The 17,376-nt window shown below is 42.4% G+C and overlaps 1 protein-coding gene across 6 annotated transcripts in view; it reads left to right on the forward strand.

Annotated features, from left to right (window-relative positions):
- TRIM2 (tripartite motif containing 2) overlaps positions 1–17,376 on the forward strand; it is a 119,320-nt gene that overhangs the window by 77,792 nt on the left and 24,152 nt on the right. For all 6 annotated transcript variants that reach the window (XM_057725908.1, XM_057725909.1, XM_057725906.1 and 3 more), the window contains 3 exons: positions 4,171–4,322; positions 5,706–5,886; positions 7,081–7,804. In XM_057725908.1, coding sequence (XP_057581891.1) covers positions 4,171–4,322; positions 5,706–5,886; positions 7,081–7,804 — 1,057 coding nt within the window. The remainder of the gene's footprint in view (positions 1–4,170; positions 4,323–5,705; positions 5,887–7,080; positions 7,805–17,376) is intronic.

Consider the following 17,376-nt stretch of genomic DNA (forward strand, 5'->3'; position numbering starts at 1 on the left):
GTCCTGGCACCCTTTTCAAGAATCAATATACCATAAAAGTATGATTTTATTTCTGGACTCTGAATTCTACTCCATTGATCTATATGCCTATCCTTATGCTGGTAACACACAATTTTGATTAAAGTTTCAAATTGAGAAGTGTGAGGCTTCCAATTTTTTTCTGCTTTTAAAGATTGTTTTGGCTGTTCAGGGCACCAATGTGATTCTATATGAATTTTAAGAACAGCTTGTTCACTGCTGTAAAAAAAAAGTTGGAATTTTGACAGATATTTCATTGAATCTGTAGATCCATTTGGGAATGTTGCCCTCTTAAGTCTTCCAATTCATGAGCATGGAATATCTTTCCATTTATTTCCATTATTTAGGTATTCTTTAATTTATTTCAACATCTTGTAACTTTCAGCGTACAAGTCGTACCTTCTTGGTTAAATTTACTCAAGTATTTTATATTCTTTTGGGTGCTATTATAAATGGAATTTTCTTAATTTCATTTTCGGATTGTTCATTGCTGGTGTACAGAAATACAACGAATTTTTGTTTTTGATCTTGTATCCTAAAACTTTGCTGAATTCATTTGTTCTAATTGTGTGTGTGTGCACGCGTGTACACGCGTGTGCATGCACTCGTGTGTATTCTTTGGGATTTTCCATATATGTCATCTCTGAATAGAGAAATTCTTACTTCTTTTCCAATTTGGATGCATTTTATTTCTTTGTCTTGCCTATATGCTCTGGCTAAAACTTCCAGTACGTTGTTGAGTAGAAGTGGCAAGAGTGGACATCCCTGTCATGTTCCTGATCTTAGGGGAGGAGAGGGGTCACCATTAAGTAAGCTGTGGGGTTTTGTAGATGCCCTTTTTCAAGTTGAGGAATTTTCCTTCTATTCCTGATTTGATAAGTGCTTTTTTTAATCATGAAAGGGTGTTGGGTATGGTCAAATGTTTTTTCTGCATTTACTGATATGATTATGTGGGTTTTTTCCCCTTCATCTTATTAGCATAGTGTAGTACATATATTGATTATTATATATGGACCACCCTTCCATTCCTGGAATAAATCCCATTTGATGATGGTGTTTAATCTTGTTAATATGCAGCTGGATTCAGTTTACTGAATTGGGTTAAGGATTTTTACACCTATATTCAGAGGGAATATTAGTCTGTAATTTTCTTTTCTTGTGATGTCTTTGGCTTTGGTGTCAGTGTATTACTGGCTTAATAGAATGAATTAGGAAATGTGCCCTTCTCTTTTATTTTTTGAAGCGTTTGGGGATTGGTGTTAATTCTTCTTTAAATGTTTGGTAGAATTCACCAGTGAAGCCATCTTACCCTGGGCTTTTCTTTGTTGGAGGTTTTTTGAACATTGATTCATCTCTTTACTTACTGTAGGTCTCTTCATATGTTCTGTTTCTTCTCTGAGTTAGTTTTGGTAGTTTGTGTGTTCCTAGGAATTTACCCATTTTATCTGGGTTATTTGATTTGTCGACATAAAACAGTCCATAGTATTCTGTTTGCTAATTTTGTTGATTTTTACAAAGAACCAACTTTTGATTTCATTGATTCTCTCTATTGATTTTCTAGTCTCCATTTTATCGATCTCCACTCTAATCTTTATTTCCTTTCTTCTGCTTACTTTGGGTATAGTTTGTTCTTTTTCTACTTCTCTAAGGTGGAAGCCTAGGTTATTTATTTGAGATTTTCTTTTTAATGTAGACATTTACAGCTATAAATTTTGCTCTGAGCACTGACATAAGTTTTTATACATTGTGTTATTTATTCATCTCAAACTATTTTGTAATTTCCCTTGTAATTTCGTCTTTGACTCATTATGTTATTTAATTCCACGTATTTGTTAATTTGCCAGATTTCCTGTTATTGATTTCTTTTTTTAAAAAATTTATTTCTTTTATTTCTTTTTTATTTTTGGCTGTGTTGGGTCTTCGGTGCTGCATGCAGGCTTTCTCTAGCTGTGGCGAGCAGGGGCTGCTCTTTGTTATGGTGCGAGGGCTTCTCATTGCGGTGCCTTCTCTTGTGGAGTACAGGTGCTAGGTGTGTGGGCTCAGTAGTTGTGCCTTGCAGGCTTAGTTGCTCCATGGCATGTGGGATCTTCCCAGACCAGGGCTTGAACCCGTGTCCCCTGCACTGGCAGGCGGATTCTTAACCACTGTGCCACCAGGGAAGCCCCCGGTTATTGATTTCTAATTTCATTCCATTGTAGCCAGAGAAGATACTTTATATGGCTTCAGTCTTTTTAAATTTATTGAGACTTTTCTGACCTAATATATGGTTTATTCTGGAAGATGGTCCATGTGTACTTAACAAAAATGTGTTTTCTGTTATTGAACAGAGTGGTTTATATGTGTGTGTTAGGTCTAGTTAGTTTAGAATGTTGCTCAAGTTCTTGATTTCTTTATTGATCTTCCATCTAATAGTTGTATCATTATTGAAAGTGGAATATTGGAATCTCCAACTATTATTATTGAAATGTCCTTTTCTCCCTCCAATTCCATCAGTTTTTGCTACATATATTTTGGGACTCTGTTGTTGGGTGTGTATTTGTTAATAATTGTTATATCTTCTTGATGGATTGACTACTTTATTACATAATGCCCTTTATAAATTGAAGTATAGTTGCTAATGTCCTTTTTTTTTTTTGTCTGTTATAGCAACTTTTGTCTTAAAGTCTGTTTTGTCTAATATTAGAAAACCACTCCAGCTCTCTTGGTTACTGTTTGTATGAAGTATCTTTTCCATCTTTTTGCTTTCAACCTAAAGTGAGTCTCTTATAAACAGCATACAGTTCCCACATTCAGCAATATTATTACATACCTCCTTTGTGCAAGGAATTACCTAGGCTCTGGGTGAGAGAGTTTCAGTGCTCAATAACTTCAAATCTTATAAATATTTCATAGAAGGGGTATGAATAAAGTTGCTTTAGTGGGTGCATTCACTTTATGAAAATCGATCAGTCTGCGTTAGGATTTATGCCGTTTTTTGTGTGTTATACTTCAAGAAAAAGATCCCCCCCCCCCCCCCCCGTCCCAAAGTGCTTTGGGAATTCAATATTGGAAGAAGTTACTTCCATCTGAGAGAATAAGGGGAATGCCTTCTCCAGGAAACTAATGTTCAGGAGTTCATCATAGTTAGGATAAGGTGGTTTTATTTTCAGGTAAGCAAATGATACCAGCGTCGTCATCACGGCTGCTACTACTTATTAAGAACTTACTCTGTGCCAGTGCCAGGCGTCCTCTGAGTTCTTTGTGCATATTAATCTACTGAATCCTCATAGCAGCCCTATGAAGTAGGTTAGTAGGTTACACAACTGTCTCCATTTGACAGAGCAAAAACAGAGACACGGTGAGGTCACGTAAGTTGTAGAGCCAGGATGCGAAGTGTTCCATCCAGTTCGTCTCTTATCCAAACACAATAGCCGTTCTCAAGGTGCAATCCAGGAACTCTTATGGGTCTCCAGACCCTTTCAGGAGATCCACAAGGTCAAAACTATATTTCTGATAATACTAAAACATTGTTTACATTTTTGACTCTCAATCTCTTAAGAGTATACAACGGCATTTTCCAGAGACTCTATTATGTGTGCTGTCAAAACAGACTGAATGCAGATATGAGAATCCAGCTGTCTTCTGTGAAGTCAGACACCGAGGAGGTTTACAAATATGGAAAGCAATGCCATTATCTACACAAAATTTTTCGTTTTGCAAAATGTACTTTTCATAAATTATATTATTCATGTTAGCATTTAATGGGCTTATTTTTGCTTTTGATAAATTAATCAATATTTTGACTGTTTCTCTACAGCTATAACTCACATAAACAAAAAGCATTTGGAGTCCTCAATAATTTATAGAGTGGAAAGGGGTCCTGAGACCAAAACGTGTGAGCGCCAGAGCCCTACACTGTACTGCCTTAGGGGAGCGGCCAAGAAAAAGCAGGCTTTCTGGCCATAGCATCAGGTTTGGAGTCCAGTCTGCCTCTGTTTAAGACTTGGCACCTAAAAATCTATCTTTCCTTTTCTCCTGTGAAGTTGGATACAATATTACCCACATCCTGGGGAGGCTGTGGGAGTTAACTGAAAGCATGCAGGTGAAGGCCTAGTGTGGGTCAGCATCCGGTCAGTGGCACCAAACCCGGAGTCGCTCTTGTGTCACCCGCAGGTGATGGACTTTTACTGCCAGTCCTGTGAGACCGCCATGTGTCGGGAATGCACGGAGGGGGAGCACGCGGAACACCCCACTGTCCCCCTCAAGGACGTGGTGGAGCAGCACAAGGCCTCACTCCAGGTGCAGCTGGACGCCGTCAACAAAAGGTGTGCATGCCTCCACCCCGGCTCCCGACTGGCCCCCTGTGACCTCAGGGTCTCCTGTGCCAGTCAGATAGAAGGGTCATGTCACCTCAGTAAATTCTCCTTTGATTGTAGGTCTGTAGTCATAAACTAGGGAGTGATGAGGGCCATCCCCTGCCCCTTGGTAAAATTCCAACCCCCTGAGTGGTGGCTTTCCTTTTTGTACCTTAGTGTGATTAAAAGGACAAAATTTACTCGAGGAAAATGCACTCGAGGAAAATGCTCTCGGGAGATCTCTAAAATTTGTGCCTGGAACCAGGCTGTCTGAAGAGCAGTTTTTAGCTACTGTTCTTGACGTACTGTGCCGACTGGGACTGGCTCCTCTCTGTTTGAGGCCAGCCAAATGGTTCTCAGCAGCACATGCTCAATTTTCCTTCTGCTTCCCTGCTTCCAGGCTCTGTATTTGGCAAGGAAATGAAGGAACAGGGTAGCTGTGTGATGCATGAGAAAGGCCAAAGAAAGGAAATAAACAGCCAAATGAAAATAAATCTCTTTACCACTCGTTGAAGTGAGAAAAGTGTGGCTATTCTATGCTAATTAAAAGAAGTTGGAAGCTTGAAAGAAGTTCCAGGAAACTCTGAGTTTGGAAGTTTTTCACGTGATTGTGTAAAAAGATACAGGTATATATTTAGAGGAGTGTCCTCAACCAAGGACGACAATAAGTCTAGAGGACATTTTGGCAATGCCTGGAGACAATTTGGTGTCACAGCTGTGAGGGGGAGGGGGAAGGGGTAGAGGAAAGGATGCTGTTAAATGCCCTGTAACGTCCCCTGCAACAAAGAATTATCTGGCCCAAAATATCAATAGTGTCAAGTTAGAGAATGCCTGATTATTTTTTCTTTTTTTAAAATTACTTTTCAATTGAAGTATAATTTACAGTGTTGTGTTAATTACTGCTGTACAGCAAAGTGATTCAGTTATACATGTATATATGCATTCTTTTTTAAAATATTCTTTTCCATTATGGTTTATCACAGGATATAGAATATAGTTCTCTGTGCTATACAGTAGGACCTTGTTGTTTATCCATTGTAGAGAACGCCTGATTTAGAGTGTGAGGAAAAGCCATGGGGTTCCAAGAGCTTCGAAGCTTTGTGCCATTATTAAAATTAAATGATTGAGGTAGATTGAAATAGACGTGGACCCTCAAAATCTCTTCTCTCAAAGGCAGTTAATTATGTCATGTCATTCATTCTGTTCTTCAGTTATTGCTTTTTAAAGATGATGAAAGGCACAGAAAATGTTTCTCGACAGAATATACTGTTTGGATAGTTTTCTTTCTTTCTTTCTTTCTTTTTTTTTTAACTATTTCCTTGTGGCTCTTACTATAATAACGACCTCTTCCAGGCTCCCAGAAATAGATTCTGCTCTTCAGTTCATCTCGGAAATCATCCATCAGTTAACCAACCAAAAGGCCAGCATTGTGGATGACATCCATTCTACCTTTGATGAACTCCAGAAGACTTTAAACGTGCGCAAGAGTGTGCTGCTTATGGAGCTGGAAGTCAACTATGGCCTCAAACACAAAGTAAGACTTTTTTATTTTTTTTAAAGCTCTTTATTGGAATATAATTGCTTTACACTGTTGTGTCAGTTTTTGCTGTACAACAAAGTATATCAGCTGTATTTATACATATATCCCCACATCCCCTCCCTCCCACAGCTCCTTCCCACCCTACCTATCCCACCCCTCTAAGTCATCACCCATCACGGAGTTGGTCTAGATCTCCCTGTATCATGCAGCAGCTTCCCACTAGCTATCTATTTTATATTTGGTAGTGTATATATGTCAATGCTGCTCTCTCACTTCATCCCAGCTTCCCCCCACCCTGTGTCCTCAAGTCCGTTCTCTACATCTGCATCTTTATTCTTGCCCTGTCACTGGGTTCATCAGTACCATTTTTTTTAGATTCCATATATGTGAGTTAGCATACGGTATTTGTTTTTCTGTTTCTGGCTTACTTCGCTCTGTATGACAGACCCTTATAGACATCCTGTAAGAGGCACGCTGTCCACGGCCTCCCTGTGTTCTAGCAGCGGTAAAGGGGACTCAAATGGACCCTTAAGTGTCACTGTTATTCAGTAGTTTTCATTTAGTGGCTTATCCAGCTATTTTTTCCTTCCTGTTTTCAGCAGAACTAGGATTCTGTGGCCTTAAGTACCACTCTGTAACTTGACACAAGGCAAAGCTGAATATAAAGTAATGCTTTCAGGATTTAGGGTTAAACTGGATTGTTTTCCTTCCTTAATTATAAGGTCTAATAGTCTCTTAATCGCTCTCTCACCCACACCAACCTGTTAGTCAACTTCAGAGTGAACCCTGACTGCAGCCTTTGTTTAACTCACCACAAAACCAGGGATGAAATGAAAGCTTCTGATATTCAGGTGTGGAGCTTTCATTTGTCTGGTTTCTGTTCCTTTAGGTGGTGACAGGGGAGCTTTGGACATTAGGAAAAGATACTGAATAATGGATATATCAGATGTCAGGCATAGCAATCTGACTGCCTTGCCCCATCCAAGACACATGACCCCAGAAATATGTGTGTGGGAGAGATGGGCGAGGAGGAAGGGAGGGAGAAGGGACTGGGAAGGCGATTCAGGATTCAGCCTTAGAACCGGGTTCACTGGGTTCAGCCGCACACCCCCTGCCGGCGGCCAGGCGCGTGGGTAGGTGCGGCGCGCGCGCCGCGGGACGCGCTCACCCGGCCGGGTGTCCCCGCAGGTCCTCCAGTCGCAGCTGGATACCCTGCTCGAGGGGCAGGAGAGGATCAAGAGCTGCAGCAGCTTCACGGCGCAGGCCCTCAACCACGGCACGGAGACGGAGGTGCTGCTGGTGAAGAAGCAGATGAGCGAGAAGCTGAACGAACTGGCGGACCAGGACTTCCCGCTGCATCCGCGGGAAAACGACCAGCTGGACTTCATCGTGGAGACCGAGGGGCTCAAGAAGTCCATCCACAACCTCGGGACGATTTTAACCACCAACGCCGTCGCCTCCGAGACGGTGGCCACGGGCGAGGGGCTGCGGCAGACCGTCATAGGGCAGCCCATGTCCGTCACCATAACAACCAAGGACAAAGACGGCGAGCTGTGCAAAACGGGCAACGCCTACATCACGGCGGAGCTGAGCACGCCCGACGGCAGCGTGGCGGACGGCGAGATCCTGGACAACAAGAACGGCACGTACGAGTTCCTGTACACCGTGCAGAAGGAGGGCGACTTCACGCTGTCCCTGCGCCTCTACGACCAGCACATCCGCGGCAGCCCGTTCAAGCTGAAGGTGATCCGGTCGGCGGACGTGTCCCCCACCACCGAGGGCGTGAAGAGGCGCGTCAAGTCCCCGGGCAGCGGCCACGTGAAGCAGAAGGCTGTGAAGAGGCCCGCCAGCATGTACAGCACCGGGAAGCGAAAAGAGAACCCCATCGAAGACGACCTGATCTTCCGAGTGGGTAAGGGGCGGGCGGCGCCGCGCCTGCACGCTGAGCTCTGCTTGGGGTCAGGGGCGGCTGGGGAACTGTCGCGAGTTGCCGCTGAGGCTGAAGGGGTTGGGGGATGCTGGTTATTTCATCAGGTGAGCTCAGGCAGTCTCCTTCTCCGGAGATGTTAGGATCTCTTCTCCCCTCCTCCTCCCCGCTCCGTCCTTCCCTCCTTCCCCCTCTCTCCCCCTCCCTCCCCTCTCTCCCCCTCCCTCCCCTCTCTCCCCGTCCCTCTCCTCTCTCCCCCTCCCTCTCCTCTCTCTCCTTCTTCTGCCCACCGCTTCCTCTTTAACACACAACTGCTGCATATTCATTTATGGAAAATTAGAAACTGAAAAGAAGCAAAAAGAGAATTAGAAAAATCACAGCACTCATACTCCGGGCTTTTTTTTGGTAGAAGTTTTTTTTTTTTTTTCACTTTTTATTTTATATTGGAGTATAGGTAATTAACAATGTTGTTAGTTTCCAGTGTACAGCATAGTGATTTCAGTTATACGTGTACCGTGTATCCTTTTTCAAATTCTTTTCCCATTTAGGTTGTTACAGAGTATTGAGTAGAGTTCCCTGTGCTGTTTTAAATATAGCAGTGCGTACATGAAGGAAATTTTGGCAGTCTTTTTCCCTCCATGGGAATGTCTTTAGAGTACTCCTGCCTCACCCCAAGGCAGAGAGATGCTCCTATCAGATAACTTCACGCATTTGTCTGGAATCCACCAGCGCAGGCTGTAACTGTGGGCAGAGGGTCTGATGCGTCTCTGTCACTGCTTCCGCATTGTAAGCGCTGGGGGTGAGGGACGTGGTGCATTGCAAGTTGTGGTCACGTCCAGTTGCCTGTAGCTGGAGAGCGCCCCGAGGAGGACAGGGTGGGTGGGAACCTGGAGATTGGAATGGGGTTGGGGCGGAAGCAAGAAGGCTTAGGGTGAGTCCAGAGATTTGGGAATGCAAATAGCCCTTCCCTTGTCACATTTTTTGCCTTCGAATTTTCATAGCTGTTTATTTTCTCAATAGAAAGCAAACTAGATGTAAACTACCAACAATTTGGTAATTCTTTTAAAAATTTTTTTATTTGTTTTTAAAATTTTCAATTTTTTGGCCGCGCCACGTGGCAGATGGGATCTTAGTTCCCTGAGCAGGGATCGAACCTGTGCCCCCCCTGCATTGGAAGCGTGGAGTCTTAGCCACTGGACCAGCAGGGAAATCCCCACAATTTGATACTTCTTAAGAAAAAAGTCTGCATGTTAGCTACTGTATCCAAAAGTGACTCCAGCCTGCTTCTCTTTCTGCCTCTTCAGTCCTACATTGCAGCATCTCTAAAATGGTGCTGCGACGTATGTTCACTGACACCTGTAGAAAAACAGTTCTGTGGTTCAGAAAGATTGGGGAAGGCTTAGAAACAGATTTTTTATGTTTTTTTTTAACTGCAGTACCTTTAGAATCTGTTGATTGCACTGTAAGCCTCAAAGGCCGTGGAGGGATGACAGGCAGCACTTCCAAACTTTTCGGACCCTTGAACTTTTTCCATAGAACATCTTGGGAAAATGAGGCTCCTTGGAACCATTCTTGGCCAAAAACTGCTCCATTTATTATTCATTTCTCTTTATTATTTAGTATTCTGTATTATTTATTACTCTTTAGGGTGTATCTTGGTAAAGACCATGATATGGCAAGTAAAGTCTCCGTTCAGAGCGTGGAGGCCCTCGTCCCTTCGCTGGCCATTTGTGCAGTGTGGGTGCAGAAGCCATTGGGACACCTGCCAGAGCAGAGTGGGTGGGCCAGGGCAGGAGCAGGATTGGAGCCTCCCAGGCCTGCCACTCCGGTTCTGCCACTTATTTCAACCTTGGCCAGGTCTCTCAGCTTCCCTGGGCTTCAGTTTCCATGTCCATAAAAAGAAAAGATAAAAATATCTGCTTCTCAGGACAGTTCTAAAGTTCCAAGCTTAGTGCCTGGCATGTAGGAGGAGCTAAATAGAGCGATTGTTTTTGCGCCTGTTGTTAAGGCTGGTGGGGGTTCCCTGCTGCCTCTAAAACAACTGACCTTGCTCCTCCCCATTGATCGGCGTTAAGAACAAACTCAGTCTCACATTTAGAATCTCCCCTCCCCCAGCCAAGGGACCCCCGTCCACTTCCCAGGCAGTGTGGCCGAGTGGAAAAAGACCCAGATCTGGGTCTGATTCTGATTCTCCTTGCCAGCTGACAACTGGCTTGCCCCTTCTTAACCTGGTTTCCTCCTCTGTAAAATAAAGGGAATGAAATGTTACCTAATTTGTAAGGTTGCTTGCGGGGGTGAAATGAGAAGAAACTCTTATGGTATGGCTGACACTTGCCTGTGTACAGTAACTGCTCAGTTAATGGTGGCAGTCATTTTACTGTTGTTATTATTACCAGTCATCAGCATTCCACCTGTGATTCTCACCTGAGGAAAGAGGAATATCTCTTAGGGGTGTTTCCCCCCAACTATATTTATTCTGAATGCCCAGCTCCCACCCTAGGGGGAAGGAGATCCACTCTTCTCCCCTCCTACCCACTGAGAAATGCAGCCATAGTGATTCACTGGCACTGGTGGGAAGGTGTTTCAATGTTTAAACATTTGTAAAGCACTTAGATCAGTACCTGGCATATGGCACTAGGTCCAGCTTTATTAATGAAGTAAAGATGCTGTCTTAGTCTGCCAAGGCTGCCATAACAGAATACCACAGACTGGGTGACTTAAACAACAGAAATTTCTTTTCTCACAGTTCCAGAGGCTGAAAGTCCAAGCTCAACGTGGCAGCAAGGTTGGTTTCTTGGGAGGCCTCTCTCCTTGGCTTGCAGACAGCTGCCTTCTGGCCGCTTTGTCCTCCCACGGTTGACCCTCTGCACGCACTCCCCTGGTGTTTCTTCCTCTTCTTATAAAGACATCAGTCATATTGGATTAGGGCCTCATCCTAATGGCCTCATTGTAAGCGAATCACCTCTAAAGGTCTTAATTCCAAATACAGTTACATTCTGAGGTACTGGAGGTTGGTACTAGACTTCAATATATGAATTTTGTGGAGATATAGTTCAGCTTTTAACATGCTAAACACCTCAGGTGTGTAAGGGCAGAAAGGGAGATGGTCTTACCCATTCCTCTGTAACTTCATGAATCTAATCCAGACTCTAGTCAAGACACCACCATTATGCAATAATATAGCTCATAAAACATTGCTGGGTGATGGGCATACAGAGATGAAAGAAATGAGATCTTTTCCCTCTAGGAACTTACGGTTTGGGGTGAAAGATGTATGAGCAACTAATACCATGCATTAGGAGAAGGAATTTAAACCAGATGTGAAGGACAAATACAACTTATCCAAGTTGAAATGGCATCCCAGGCAAGGGGCCAATGAGGAGGACAGAGGCAAGGGGAAGAGGCGTGAACATGATTAATGTTTCAAGGGGGACACATCCCATGAGAAGATACAGGAGGAGCAGAGGGATGGAAAGTGGTTTTGAGGGCACTGGCTGGAGAGGAGCTGGACAGATGAGTAATGGAGCCCACGGCTCCTTGAACGCCCTCTGTGCGTTCATACCTGGGCACCTCCATCCTTGAATTCTTTCCCCAATTTTATCCTTCCCTCAAGTCCCACCTTCTCTTTTAGAATCCACTGTGATTATTATTATTTCTGCCAAGGTCTTCTTATTTCCTGATGAGATTTTACATGACTTGAGGTCAAGGATGACATCTTTAATCATTTATAATCCCCAGCAATACCCACAAGAATACTCTGCCTGAGTACTACGCCTGTTTGAATCGAATCAAGTCATGACTTACCGCCTGATTTAACTTGCTGCTCACCACTGTCACATCCCAGTTTTGAGGCCCAGGAACACACAGACCCGGCAACCAAGCACCAAGCTCAAGGGCGGTCATCACATGTATTCCCGTGCGTGGAACTGTGCTAGGCAGTATTAGACAGACAGTGCTGGCCTTCTGAGAACTTGTCTTTTCAAAACCAATACTGTTGGCTGCAAATGGGGAGAGTTTGTATTAACAACTAGAAGAGTTCAACTTTCTTTTACAGTTATAGCTTTGTTTTAGGACTCTAGGCTTGTCTGTACTGTACAGTCAGGTTGTTAGGTACATGATGCTGGAACATTCATGATTAGAACAGTCCCCTCTCTGCATGTGTTGAAGCCAGAATTCATTCAAATCCAGCTACACTCAGGAGCTGGCAGCCGTGGTTCTGCTCTCCCCTCAACTGGTCTCACATGCTGAGCTTCTTGAGGTGCTGATTTCATGTCTAAAGCTACATAGTTTTCATAAAAATATGGATGAGAGTTCTTTCAACAACCCTAAATAACGTGTGTTAATTTTGTGTATTTGTGAAAGGGAACCATCACTTTCTGGGTGTTAAAAAGAATTTTCAGGAGTAATTTTGACTCACATTTTCACCTTCCTCGCCAGTTATCCAGCCCTCTAGTTAGATGGGACCCTGCTGTTTGAGCTTATATGTGTGCCCAACATGTGGCTGGGTCCTGGTAGGAAGAGAGGGATGAGATTCTGACCCTGACCAAGAGGAGGCCACAGTCTGGAACGGGCAGGCCTGTGACAAATGTGCTACCTTCAGTATGAGTACCTTCAGAGGCTGGGGTGGGATGGGGGAGGAGGCTGGCAGGCAGCGGGGAGTTAAGGAAGGTTCTAGAGATGACATCTAAACCTAAGCTGGCTTTGAAAGAGAAAGAGTCTGCCAGATGAAAGGAGGAAAAAGGAGGTTTAGATGAAGGGAAAGAAGATGAGAAACTAAGTAGTTTTGAGGAACCATAAATAATTCTATTACCTGGAGTGTTAAACGAAGTGAGATAGCAGAGAAGAGGTTCCGTTTTCTCAAAAAGGAGCACAGACTTTGTTCTGTATGCCTGTGTTTCCCATAAAGCACTTGAATTCCTTAGGGTGCTTGGTAAAAATGAGAATTCATGAATTCCATGCTGCATTTGCAGAATCAGAATCTCTGGGGGAGGGACGAGGAATCTGCATTCTGCCAGCTCCGTGATGCTTCTGCACACTGAGGTTTGAGAACCATCGCTCTGCGGGTGATGGAGAGGCAACTGCTCTGAGTAATGTAATGTAGTGACTTACTGAGACATTGATCTCCAGAGAGCCTGGGGGCATTCTAGGGGATCTACTGGCAATGTCCGCCAGGAAGCAGGGAGCTGCTGTTGCCATAGTCCACGTGAGCTGTTGCAAGTGCCGGAATTAAGAGTGAGGCAGTGGAGTAGAGAGGAAGTGACAGATTTATAACATGCTTAGGAGCGAGAGGGCAGGATTTGAGAACCAAATTGAACCTCCAGCTGTTTGACTTGAGTAGTGTAGGGACGTGAGGTAGAAGAGTGAATGGTTAAGGCAGTGGATTTGGAGGCTAGCCGGCCTTGGGTTCCAGCCCCAACACCACCACTTTCCTACCCATGCAATCAAGGAAGCTACTTCACCTACAGTTGCCCCTCCCCCACTCTCCACCTCTGATAACCCCAAGTCTGATGTCTTTTTCTGTGAGTTTGGGGTTTTGTTTTGTTTTGTTTTGCTTTGCTTTTGTTTTTTGTTTTTTTGGTTTTTTTAAGATTCCACATGTAAGTGAAGAGCATACAGTATTTATCTTTTTCTGTTTGACTTATTTCACTTAGCATAATACATTCAAGGTCCACCCATGTTTTTGCAAATGGTAGGATTTTCTCCCTTTTGTGGCTGAGTAATATTCATACACAAACACACACACACAGCCCACAACTTCTTTATCCATTCATCCATCAATGGACACTTAGGTTGTTTCCATGTCTTGGCTGTTGTAAAGACTGCTGCTGTGCATGTACCTTTTCAAGTCAGTGTTTTTGTTTCCTGTGGAAAAATACCCAGAAGTGGAACAGCTGGATCATATGGTAGCTCTGTTTTTAACTTTCAGAGATCCTTTATACTGCTTTCCATGGTGGCTGTACCAATTTGCCATCCCACCAAGAGTGCGCAGGGACCAGCAGTCCACATCCATGCCAGCATTTTTTATCTCCTGTCTTTTTGATGATGGCCATTCTAATAGGCATAAGGTGGTATCTTATTTTGGTTTTAATTTGCATTTCCCTAATGACTAGTGGTGTTGAGCATTTTTTTATGTGGCCTTTTGTGACTCTTCTTTGGAAAAATGTCCATTCAGGTCCTTTTCCCATTATTTAATTGGGTTATTTGGTTTTCTGCTATTGAATTGTATGAGTTCTTTATATATTTCAGATATAACCCCTTATCACATATATGGTGTACAGATTTTTTTTTCCCATTCTGTAGGTTGTCTTTTCACATTGTTGATGGTTTCTTTTGTTGACAGAAGCATTTTAGTTTGATGTAGTCCCAGTTGTTTGTTTTGCTTTCCTTGCTTGTGCTTTAGGTGTCATAGCCAAAAGAATCATTACCGAGGCTCGTGTCAGGGAGCCCTAGTCCTATGTTTTCTTCTAGGAAGAAACAGGACCTGGTTTCAGGTCTTATATTTAAATCTGTAATCCCTTTTGAGTTAATTTTTGTCAGTGTTGTAAGACAAGAGTCCACTTTCATTCTTTTATGTGACTGTTCAGTTATCTCAGCACCATTTGTTGCAGAGACAGTCTTTTCTCTATTGAGTATTTTTGGCTCCCTTGTCAAAATGTTATTTCACCGTATATATTTGGGTATTTTTCTGGGCTCTTGATTTTGTTACATTGGTCTATTTGTTTTTAATGCCAGTACCATACTGTTTTGATTACTATAGTTTTGTACTATAGCTTGAAATCAGGAAGTGTGATGCCTCCTGCTTTGTTTTTCTTTCTCAGGATTTCTTTGGCTATTCAGGGTCTTTTGTGGTTTTAGGAGTGTTTTTTCTACTTCTCTAAAAAATGCCATTGGGATCTTGACAGGGATTGCATTCAGTGCAATCTATAGATGGATTTTTATAGTATTGACATTTTAACAATATTAATTCTTTCAATCCATGAACATGGAATACCTTTCCATTTATTTGTGTCTTTTTCAATTTATTTCATCAATATCTTATAGTTTCAGAGTAGAGATCTTTCATCTCCTGGGTTAAATTTATTCTTACGTGTTTTATTGTTTTTGATGCCATTATAAATGGGATCAACTTCTTTATTTCTTTTTCAGAAAATTCATTGTCAATGTATAGAAATACTACTGAATTTTGTATGTTAATTTTTTATCTGTGACTTTATTGAATTCATTGAAATCAGCCATGGTGGGAGCATTTACATAGCAGAAATGGACCAGTGCTGCAAATCAGAGCTCCTCCCCCAGCCCTACAGCCCCTGCCCCTCAAGAGCCAAATTACTAGGACAACATATCAATATAATCATCCTTGGCTTTGAAGAAATGGAGGCTTAGGAGAGCCAGGTAGGAACCCAAGCCTCCTGTGACTCTGATGCACGTGTCTTTTCAATTGTGCAGCGATTCCTCTTCATCTAAAATGTCCTTTAGCTGCTGTGGTTTTCCAAAGTTGAGATATTTGACACCTCCCACGCCTGAAAACATAATATATGCCCATAATATATGAGTTACTGTCTCACTCTTGACACTGTACTGCAAAACAATCCTGAATGAGTTTAGAGAAGTGGCTTAGAACATCTGTTGATGATTCCTTGAAACATGGGGATTATTTTTCCCTGCACTGTCAGAATATGCTGACTAGAAGCCGTGAGCTGGTTTTGTCAGCTACTAAAGAAAATCATTGAACACAGGGGAAGCCTAAAGAGGTAGGAGGGAGTGAAAGAATTGCAGATGAATTGTTTCAAATGATGCAATTCATCCACCTTAATGAATCCTTGGGATGTGTTGAATGAACCACTCACTTGTAATCTAGATCATTGTGCTTTCTTGTCATATCAAATGGATGTGTAAAATCACTGAGTGTGAGTTCAGAGGCTTTGCAGGAAGATATGATATTTTATGCGCCACTTCTCTGCCTCACCTCTGCGAACCATCACCTTCCCTCCCTAAAATCTCTGAGGAAGGAGATCATGCTAATTTGGCATCTGAGGTCATTATAGGAACCCTGTCCCCACCCCTTGAGAATCTCATCCTTGGGAACTTCTCTTGCATTTTAAATGTAAAAAGATGCCACTGCTATTTACCGAGTGCCTGGCACTGCGCTGTGTTGTAGGCTGCAACAGAGAACAGGACAGATGTTGCCCCTTCCCCAGGGGAGCTCATAGTTTAGTGAGGGAGACAGTGAACCAGTTAAAATGGAGTTTTCTGAAAGATTTTATGGAGAAAGCATGATCCACGTCAAGCCAAAGGATAATTGTCCTCACCTCCAAAACCTCATATCCTGATGTCCAATTAGAGAGAAGCAATGTGTGTATTTAAAAAATATCTTATGTAAAGGGTCGGGAGAACCAGGTTTTATTCTTTGCTCTGTCTCTTTCCTACCTTTGCAATCTGTCTAGCTTCAATTTGTTATCTATAAAATGGAATGATAATATTTATCTTGCTCACTCTGGGGTGGTTATAGGGAGTACATGAGCGAATGCATATGAAAGTGCTATAAATATTACTGAACACTTCCTTTTCCCATGACTTAATGTGGGTTGTAATTTACTCAGTCATTAATAATTCATTTAGGGACCCATTAATTCAGCAGACATACGTTAAACACCTACTGGTTGCAGATCCTGTGTTAAACCCCATGTTTGGCTTCATTTCATCCTCTTGCATTGTCCCATTCTAAGCATCTAGATTTGTTTAGCATTAATTTTCTCAGTGAGTTGGAGTGGGGGGTGGGAGAAAATTTGCAGTTATTGATCCCGTATTTCAGTCCAGGGACTTACTGCCTTACTCCTGTTATCTTCCTGGAGGCATGGGTGGGAGCACGAATGAGAAGCTGATAAAAATTCATTGTGTATTTCATAGGCTAGTTTAAAATCTTGGGAAAACAAGCCTACTTATCTTATGGAATTGCTGTCAAAATGTTTATAATTACTTTTAAAACGCACATTACTCATTTTACTAGCCAAAATGTAACCATCAAGTGAGATCTTTTACATCAAAGTAGACAGGAAAAGATTTTATAACTACTATGTATATTTTATGTTACATTTATATTTGTTATGAGAGAACTAGTTTTCATTATTTATTTGGAATACTTTGTGGAGGGCGGGGAAATTTTCTATAGACTAAGTAGTATTTACTAAATATCTTGAAGAGGGACGCATGAGCCCAAATTATTTCTGACTTCTGAAATTTCTGTTTGTTTTGGCTCCAAGACCCTTTACAAATGCTTGGACTTTGGGCATGTCAGCATACTGATACTGTGAGGTAATTCTGCATCATTACTCAACATTAAAATTTTTCTAGCTTAACTGCTGGTAAAAATAGTCAGCGTTAGTTGTCCCTCAAGAGTATGCTGGTGGATTTCCTTTAATCCTCAGGAGTAACACTGTGTTCCTGCTGTACTTAAACACAAATAGAGGGTTTTGTTTCGTTTTGTTTTGTTTAAATGATGATCAATAGCTGACAAGACAAAAAATGCTCATAAAAATCAAGGGTTGTTACCAAAGTGC

The sequence above is a fragment of the Hippopotamus amphibius genome, chromosome 3 (assembly GCF_030028045.1).
Source record: "Hippopotamus amphibius kiboko isolate mHipAmp2 chromosome 3, mHipAmp2.hap2, whole genome shotgun sequence".
NCBI lineage: Eukaryota > Metazoa > Chordata > Mammalia > Artiodactyla > Hippopotamidae > Hippopotamus > Hippopotamus amphibius.